The 9,681-nt window shown below is 33.6% G+C and overlaps 1 protein-coding gene and 1 non-coding gene across 3 annotated transcripts; one reads left to right on the top strand and one right to left on the bottom strand.

Moving 5' to 3' along the window:
* Nucleotides 1–1,250: 1,250 nt before the first annotated feature.
* On the bottom strand, nt 1,251–1,362 carry LOC114096380 (U6 spliceosomal RNA). The gene has a single exon (XR_003583419.3). It is a non-coding gene; the product is annotated as a U6 spliceosomal RNA (small nuclear RNA).
* Nucleotides 1,363–5,949: 4,587 nt separating this feature from the next.
* Nucleotides 5,950–7,556, top strand: Cxcl11 (C-X-C motif chemokine ligand 11). Of its 2 annotated transcripts, none has more exons than XM_027939727.3 (4): nt 5,950–6,028; nt 6,726–6,852; nt 6,953–7,025; nt 7,246–7,556. In XM_027939727.3, the coding sequence occupies exons 1-4, from the start codon at nt 5,968–5,970 to the stop codon at nt 7,264–7,266; spliced, it is 282 nt and encodes a 93-aa protein (XP_027795528.3). In that variant the 5' UTR covers nt 5,950–5,967; the 3' UTR covers nt 7,267–7,556. The 2 variants fall into 2 exon arrangements, with proteins under 2 accessions (XP_027795528.3, XP_071470917.1); XM_071614816.1 differs by having other exon boundaries at nt 7,242–7,556.
* The last annotated feature ends 2,125 nt before the right edge of the window (nt 7,557–9,681 follow it).

Below are 9,681 nucleotides of genomic sequence, written 5' to 3'. Positions count from 1 at the left end.
ATTCTGTTAAATCATGCTGATTTATAATAAATGGAAATACTAGTTTCCATTTCTAGTCCATTTTTCTTTAACAAGTGAACTAAATACTCTTGATATTAATTTTTTAATTTGTTTTTGCAGGTAATATATTATTTAGCGACCTAATGAATGGTGAATTGGGAATTATCTTTTTAAATGTTTTCATTGGTGCATTATAATTATACATAATAGTAGGATTCATTGTGACATACTCATACATGCATATAACAATTTGATCTATTTACTTCCCCAGTATCTCCCCTTCCCTCCCGCTCCTGACCCCCCCTTCCTCGACTCTATTGGTTTCCCTTCTGTTTTTTTCTATTAATTGGTGCATTATAATTATACATAAAGTGAAATTCATTGTGATACATTTGTACATGCACCTAGCATGATTTGGTCAATTTCATTCCCTAGTACCTCTCCTCTCTTTTTCTTCCTCCTCCCCACACCCGCCTTGGTCTCCATCTCCTTCCTCTACTGATCTCCCTTCTATTTTCATCAGATCCCTTTTTTATTCTTTTTTTTCTCTCTAGCTTCTCTGCACATGAGGGCATACATTTGACCCTTGAGTCTGCCTTATTTATTTCACTTAACATGATGATCTCCAGTTCTAGCCATTTATCAGCAAATAGCATAGTTTTGTTGTTCTTTATAGCTGAGCAAAACTCTTATTTTGTACACATACCACATTTTTTTCATTCATCTTTTTATTTTTTTGGTACTGGGAATTAAATTTGGAAGCACTCGACCACTGAGCCACATCCCCAGCCCCTTTTTGTATTCTATTTAGAGAGAGGGACTCACTGAGTTGCTTTGCACCTTGATGTTGCTGAGGTTGGCTTTGGACTCATGATCCTCCTGCCTCGCTTCTCGCTCCAGCTTCATTCATCTTTTGACAGACACTAGTCTGATTCCCTAACTTTACTGCTACAGTAAGCTTACTTTAGTTCTTTTGGATAGATATGAAGGAGTGGGATAGCTGAGTCACATGGTGATTCCATTCCTAGTCTTATTTTAAGGAATCTCAATACTTATTTCCATAGTGGTTATGTTAATTTGCAGTCTCACCAACAGTGTACAAGTATTTCTTTTTCCCTGCATCCTAGTCTGAATTTATTATTATTTGTATTTTTGATGATTGCCATTCTAAGTGGAATGAGAGGAATTCTCAGTGTAGTTTTCATTTGCATTTCCCTTTCTGCTAGGAATGTTGATCATTTTTTATACATAAAAGTATGAAATGCTTTATGAATTTGTATGTCATTCTTGTACAGGGGTCATACTAATCTCTATATTGTACTAATTTTAGAATATATTAGAATATATGCTGCTGAAGCAAGCATGGGAATTATCTTTAAGTGAACTTTAAAACTCCCTACTCCCCAACCCCATGCTGGGGATCAAACTTAGGGTCTCAGACATGCTAGGTAAGTGCTATATCACTGATCCTCGCCCCAGCAAATTGTAAAATTTTACATTAAGTGAATAATTTGGCAGCATTGCTAATACTTTAGATGAGTCACAGATTATGAAATTTTTAAGCTGGAAAAAACTCTGGTGATTAATTATGGAAACTAGATTCATTTCCTGGGATGCTCCTTTAAATTGAAAGGAAACTTATTTGAAGGGGTAGACCTAGGAATATAAAACAGAAAATAGTCCAATTCCGGGAACAACAACAGAGGCCAACACTACTAAAAAGAGAATGTAGCTTAATCTTTTTTTGCATTTAATCAAAAGAAAATGAACAATGAGGCATACTAATTTAGGGAAGAGAGGAAAAGAAGAAAACTGGGAAAAACGCAGAACTGTCTTTAAGAAAAAAAAAATTCACGGTATCTAACCTAGTCTTTAATAACTAGATCCCCATTGTCCAATACTGTAACTACTAACCACAAATGACTACAGAGCATTTTAAATGTGGCTAGTTCAATTCAAAGACTTAGTACTAAAAAAGAGAATATAAAAATATTTCATTTAATTTTTATATTGTTTACACATTGAAGTAGTTTTCATATTTTATTTTATTTTTTAAAATATTTATTTATTTTTTTTAGTTTTAGGAGGACACAATATCTTTATTATTTTTATGTGGTGTTGAGGATCGAACCCAGCGCCCCGCACACGCCAGGTGAGTGCGCTACCGCTTGAGCCACATCCCCAGCCCTAGTTTTCATATTTTAGATTAAAAATATCATTTACATTACTTTCATCTGTTTCTTTTTACCTTCTAAATGTGGCCACTAGAATACTTAAAATTATGTGGCCTGTATTATATTTCTACTGGATAAAACAGACAAGGCAATCAGTTCTATGAAGTTAAAAGAATCATATTGCTCAATATGATATCAAGAAAGTTTCATAAAGGTAAGACTTCACAAAGATATCCAGATTTGAATGAAAGGATTCAGAAAAGGAGAGGAAAGTGCATTCCATGCTAGACGAACCAAATTTTATAATCAGAATAGGAGATCTCTCAGACTTACTAGATGAGGGAATGTTCTGAAAGAAAATCTACATGTTATATCAAGGAGTATTTCGTATTTACAAATCAGAATCAATCCTGAAGACATACTTGATCCCACATGTCTACAGAGTCAGCAAAAATCAGGCCAATACAATATGGCAGCAAAGTGTCAAAATTTACAATATACAAAAAGAAATTTGATTGGTTTTGTTCAATGCTCTATCATCCATAACTTTAAGAGGCCAGGCATGTGACATATATCTAAAGTAAACATTTCATGAGTGAATGACTAGGTGAGCAAATTAACTACAGAAAGTGGTGGTGCTTTCCAGGAAAAAATGTAAAGCAGGAACACAGGGAAGAAAAGGCAGTGAAGAGGGAGTGTGTGTTAAGGAAGGAGCAAACACCCATATACATTATATTAGCACCAGCCAAAGCATAGTAAGGCTTATTTTTTATATGGCTCAGGGAAATGAGGTGAAAAGGTTACAGCATGAAACCAACTGTTCTTCCAACCCTGCATAATTTTGGATTGCTTGAAGGCTTGAAGCAAAGAACTAAATAAACTTTCCTCAGCATTCATTCTGTGATTTGGCTCCAAGAAAAAGCAGACAAGGCCATACCCACATGGGTAGGATTAGTTCCTCTCTTCTAGGGTCACACACAAGTAGCAGCAGCACCCTCCCTGTGGACTATGGATTAGTCTTTCTTATAGAGGAGGAGGGAGGATACTTTTTTCCTCTCCTGGTCTTCGGCCCTGCCTCTTCCTAAAGTATCTATAAACACAGTATCCATGTATAATCTTAAAAAATGTTACATAATATAATTTTCTAGGGACTTTTAAATTTTTTAATTGCAAATTACTAGCCAGGTGTAGTGGCACAGGCCTGAAATCCCAACTATCTGGAGGCTGAGGGAGGAGGAGCACAATTTTGAGGCCAGTCTGGGCAACCTAAGACCCTCAAAATAAAATAAAAAGGGCTAGAGATGCAGCTCAATGGTAGAGAATTTGTGTAGCATATATGAGGTCCTGGGTTCAATCTTCAGTATGAGACGAAGGGTTGGGGGGAAGAGGCAGGGAGAGAGAGAAATTTCTGTTTAAGAAGTTATCTAACATTAAAGCTACATGACAGTGTAATACTTTAGGTAAACAGAATAGTTACCATTGTTTTGCTATATTTTTAAAACCATGCTGTGTGTTTGTACACAAGACTACTTAAAATTTTCAAGAAGAACAGACTATTTTAACATTCACAATTACAATTTTAAAATACTTTTGTATCATATAACAATATTATCCAATCTTTTATTAAGTGGGCATGCTTATGCTAATACTGAGTAAGATGTGATATGTCAATTTAAGAAAGAACATTGTAATATTAGAGATAATAATAATAGCAGTTAATACTTTTTGAGTGTCAGATACTTCTAAATGATGTATGTGCATTACTTCTTTTAATATTTAGCTTGTAACAGATCTTTGAAAAAAGTATTTTTATTATCCCCCATCTATAGATGAGAAAACTGAGGCTCAAAAAGGTAAGTTACTTGCTCAGGAACACACAGCTAATAAAATAAGAGCTTGGATTTGTACACACACAGGTTGACACCACAGACTTCCCTGTTAACAGTTATGCTGTACTGCGTTTCCAATGCTCGGAGAATGAAAAGCAACATTAAAGAAAAAATAATGGGTTGAGTATTTATGAGCTCCCAGAGCATATGTGTATCTTTGACCTTACCCATACACCTATGGGAAAATTAGTCTTACATTATGATAAAGAACTGAATAAATGAGAAAGAATGTTACAGCTACTTAGATGCTTATTAAAGACTTTCAGAGGTTTTAAAGACTGAAATGGTTGTTAAAAATATTTGTGTCCAGGGCTGGGGTGGTGGCTCAATGGCAGAGCGCTTGCCTAGCATGTGTGAGGGGTTCGATCCTCAGCACCATGTATCAATAAATAAAATAAAGGTCCATTGGCAACTAAAAAAATTTAAAAAAAAGAATTTGTGTCCAAATAAAGATATGATTTCAATATAGTAATATAAAATGGTAATCTCAAAATATATAAAATCCCAAATTATACCAATGATAGGAAGAAATGTTTCAAAACTACAGATATAACAGGGAGAAAATAGAAGATATTATTTATGATTGATATAAATAATTAGAAAATTTCAGGTAAAAAAAATATTTATAAAGAATTTTAAAGCTTAATATCAAAATGTAAAACAATGAATTCCTTTCAAATCACATAAGAAATATTTAAAATGTAAAATTAGAGGGTTAGGGATATTCCTCAGCATTGGAGTTTGCTTAGCATATGCAAGGTCCTGAGTTAATCCCCAGCACCACAGCCGGGGCGGGGTGGGGGGGGGGGTTGTTCAATTAGAAAAATATCAAAGAACACTTAGAGGAAAAAAATAGCAAGAAAACATTTTTAAAAATTACAGATTACCAGCTATATAGTAAATATGCTTTATTAAATTCACCCATTTAAAAATCTCTTGGATATGATTTTTTTACACCTATGGGAAAATTAGTCTTACATTATGATAAAGAACTGAATAAATGAGAAAGAATGTTACAGCTACTTAGATGCTTATTAAAGACTTTCAGAGGTTTTAAAGACTGAAATGGTTGTTAAAAATAAGTGACACACTTATTTAAGTGACATACTTAAATAGATTTAGAAAGCTTAAGAGGAAAGGATAAAAAGAAAATAGGGATTACAGCCAAGTATAATCTAAGAGTTGTAAAAACATCACGTGAAAAAGAGGATAATATTTTTTTACAATCCGTAACACAATTCATACAACTTTATGTACTTAGTGCTAAAATACTAAGTACATAAAGGTAAAATACTAAGTACATAAGGTAAAAAACTTTAAAATGCAAAAGGAAATGAACATCAAGTACAGAAGTATAGGAATACTTCTTTGGACATGACATTATAGATGTAAAATAATATATGCCTTATCTATGATAAGCAACTAAGACTTAAAAGTAAAAGTCAAATGATTTTAAAATATTTTTAAGAATGTTCTTTTGCATATTGTGCAAAGGGTGAAAGGACTGAACTACAAAGACTTTCTTCCTGACTGAATGGCAATCATAATCCCACTGCCCAGGGAAGTCTAACAATTAAGTGCATTTCTAGGAAAGACTACCTTCAGAAATGCTGGTTACTGTCTGTATATGCCCTCTTTATCAAGTGCTTTCAAATTCATATCACTTTCAATACTACAATAAATAGGAAGGGATAGTGACACTGAGGTGAGAATAAAATAGAAACTCTTGGAAGCAAAAAAGGAAGATGACTCAAGGAGGGAAATTCCAGTTGCTCTAATAGGATGGCTGGTGGATAAAATGCTCTTTATATACCAATTAAGAACTACCTTTTAGGTTTAGTGTTTCTAATCCCTCCAAGAGTTCCAAAGGTGAAGCCGAACAGCAGCAGCAATAAAGAAACAGAATGAATGTGAAGGGCATGGCTATCGTCTTGGCTGTGATAGTCTGTGCTAGGATTACTGAAGGTATATGATACTTTTTGCTTCAGTCTATAAACTCCTTTTGTAATGTTTCAATGTCTTTTCTTTCACTTTTATCCTAAAATACATGGTAAATTTTTACTGAATCTCATATATTAGAAGTTACTTAATAGCTTTGACAGAAAATGTTGGAAATGTTTAAGGCATTAGAGATGACTCTTAAATCTAGAGATGATAAACTTCATGGGATTTTTTTTTTTTTTGGCTACAATATCTGACAAGATGCTTGACAAATAGCTTTAAATGTTTGTAAAGAAGACTTTAAGTGGTATTATGTTAACTTCTTGGAAAAATTCTTAAGTATAAAAGCAACAGACAAACAAGCTTCCTTTAATAAAAGTCTTTCATATTCCTATAATAATTATTACTACTACTACTTCTTTTTTGGTGCTGGGGATTGAAGGTAGGGCCTTGTGCATGTGAGGCAAGCACTCTACAAACTGAGCTATATCCCCAGCCCTGTCCTATTATTTTTAATGACTTTTTTACAAATTTCAAAAGAAAATCATCAACATCTTACTTAACTCCTTTACCAATAACATAGGTATCAAGGGCTATTTGACAGATTACTACAAACTACAATCTTTATCTTTTATGAAAACTCTTCTCACATTCACCACCAGGATAATAACTATATGTTGCAATCAGATGTATTACTAATCAATATTCTGATCTGTCCTAGGCTTTCCTATGTTCAAAGGGGGACGTTGTCTTTGTATAGGCCCCGGAGTAAAAGCAGTGAAATTTACAGAAATTGAGAAAGCCTCTGTCATCTACCCAAGTAACAGCTGTAACAAAACTGAAGTGATGTAAGTAATGCACTTTCTGAAGATGACAATGGTGGAGCTTTTTTGTTTTATTTATTTTCCCATGTGAAGTTTAAGACTCACTTTTATCTTCCCTTAACAGTATTACCTTGAAAGCACATAAAGGACAACGATGTCTGAATCCCAGATCAAAGCAAGCAAGCTTTATAATCAAGGTAAATTTCTTGTTACTCCCATGTTAGAATCTATTTTATTCAGGAAAGAGCTTCTGAGAAAAGAAAGCAGAAAGATTCTGCTATAATTTCATGTGAAATATTCTATTAAAGTGGGCCTTGGTTATGATAGCATCCCGTTCCTGATGTATGTTTTTTATGTATTCCCAAGGAAATGAGAATAGTCTAGTAAATAAAGCTCTCATTTTCTCATTACAGCAAGTTGAAAGAAAGAATTTTTTAAAATATCGAAACAAATGAAGTTCTGGAAAAGAGGATTTGAAAATCTAGAACAAGTTTTATTTTGGCTACTGACATATGAATTCCGCAATAGAAAACTGACTTCCTCTTGCCTGTTGCAATACACATTCATGTATGTCAGGTTAGAGAACATTTGAGAAATTTGATTCTTGTGACTATTTTGCTGTGATTGTAAAAACAATTCTATTTCTAAAAGGCAGCTGTATGTACTTGAGCTATATTTCATATTACTAACTCTGGTTATAATTGAGACATTAATTACTGGAGACAAACCCCTGAATCAAAAGCATCCATGTGTGTAATAAAACATTCCTGAAATAATTTTTCATACAACTTACACATTCTTTCCCCATGTAACACATAAGTATCTAGGGAAAAACTTCTTATGTATTATGTATTTCAAGAAATGTACCATAAATAAAATTATGAGCTACAGGAAACTGGCTAGCACACAAATATAATTATTAGCAGCATTGGTCTTTGATTTTTTTTTCAACTTTTTTTCAGAGATGTTTTAAAGCAAAGAGAATATGTGTGTTTAGTGTACACTTGGGTTTTAAATTAGTTATAAAGAACAGCAAAATCTTGGGACATATTTTAGATATAAAATGTTTTTGCCCACCAAAGTAAAATGCTGAAAAATAAATAAATATATGCATATCTGGCAATCATCTTTACTTTCTGTGACTTTATTTCTTAGAAAAATATACATTCATTTCTTTAGTCATGCTTATACTATAAAATTTAGGGATACCTAAAATTGCTTTTCTCTGAAAAGAAACAAAGTCATCTTTCTCTAATAAGGTACCACAACTCTTTTTAAAACTGAAAAAATCATATACTTTCCAGAACACTTGAGATATCTTTAGCAGTTTTACCTTATATTTCAGTAGCACACAGCTATTTATCATCATGAAGAATTGTTTAGAAATACATTCTAATGGGTATCTGTAAAGGGAGGCTATTTGATTTTACTTCGAGTGTGGGTTTTCCTAGACCAAAACCCACTACTCACTTGGGGCAGATTCCTTATTAGGTGAGTATTGGTGAGAGGCTAAAAGGAAGAAGCCAAAGGGAAGAGATCTCCCCTTCAGCCAGAACAAAGACTCAACCAAGCTTGTATACTTTAAACTCCAGCTAGCCCCACAAAAAATATTACCAGTAAGAAAATCATTAAAAGCAGCAGCAGTAGCAAAAGTCATATGGTAGTGTCTCCCTCTAGCATGACTTTGACTAGTCCTTCCTGCCACCTAGCTCCCTTACTTAGGTCGTTGGTTCATTTTCCAAGCCTGATTCTCCAATCTTTCTGTGGTTTCTTCAACAACCAATTAAATTCCTTTTCTCCTTAATCTAGCCAAAATCTTTGACTGATAAAGCCTTCTTTATAGTAATCTCCACATCTGAAAAATGAAATGTTTGTTATAGAATCACAATTAGATATATCTCTATATAGTTATGCAATATGTTTATATTAAATAATTTCTACCTAGAAATGGAACTTCTATATAAATTCCTTGGAAAGTTTTCAGATCAGAATCTAATCTTTGTCTATGTACACTGGTTTTTAAAAAATATCGTTAAAAGTTTTAATTTTTCTAAGTTAAGGCTGCATGACTCATTCTGTTTTTGTTTCTGAGGTTCTGGAATTGAATCCATATTTTTGCACATTAGGCAAGTGCTCTACCAGTGTTATACCTCATGTCCTTTTTATTTATTTTTTGATACATCATTTCCCTAAGTTGTCCAGGCTGACCTCAAACTCACAATCCTTCTGCCTCAACCTCCCATGTAGCTGGAATTGCAGGCCTGCCTCCTTGCTTGCTAAGTGTGCTAACTTAAAAAAAAATAAGATTATATATCATAGGCCAGTGAATTATTATTGAGAAGATAGCACATACCTATACTTCTTCATAGAAAAATAAATATATGAATAAATAACAGTCCAGGCAAGGTTCCTCTCATCTCAGTACCTTTGAAAACATTATTCTCTCTGCCCACTTTTCACTTAAATCTCAGCCTAAATGACATTTTCTCCAAGAAGCCTAAGAAACCACCTCTTCAATCCCAACTAGATTAGGTGTTCTATTTATTTGTTTTCATAACATTCTTTACTTTTCGTCACATTATTTATTGCAATTGTAACAAAAGAATTATTTCTCTGTTTAGTATCTGTTCTTCCCACAAGGGCAAGTTCAATATGAAAGCCACTGTAGTTCTTCTACTCCCCAGTACAATGCCTAGCACATATCAGACCCTATTGAATGGTAATAGAAACTAAGGGAAAAGGAACTTACAGCCCAGAATGGTATGAAGGAATACACAGTGGTAAGAAAGTACAAGGTGATTTTCTGGAATAGTAACTAGATTCATTTGGTTGGAGTGAAGGATAAGGAGTATC

The sequence above is a fragment of the Marmota flaviventris genome, chromosome 7 (assembly GCF_047511675.1).
Source record: "Marmota flaviventris isolate mMarFla1 chromosome 7, mMarFla1.hap1, whole genome shotgun sequence".
Classification (NCBI taxonomy): Eukaryota; Metazoa; Chordata; class Mammalia; order Rodentia; family Sciuridae; genus Marmota; species Marmota flaviventris.
This window is presented reverse-complemented; position numbering and strand designations above follow the sequence as displayed.

Bases quoted from the DNA above. Each gene is read 5' to 3' on its own strand.
- Cxcl11 (XM_071614816.1), top strand. From the start codon at position 5,968: ATGAATGTGAAGGGCATGGCTATCGTCTTGGCTGTGATAGTCTGTGCT. The intron at 6,029-6,725 runs GTATATGATACT...GATCTGTCCTAG, and splicing joins CTGTGCTAGGATTACTGAAG to GCTTTCCTATGTTCAAAGGG. The intron at 6,853-6,952 runs GTAAGTAATGCA...TTCCCTTAACAG, and splicing joins TGTAACAAAACTGAAGTGAT to TATTACCTTGAAAGCACATA.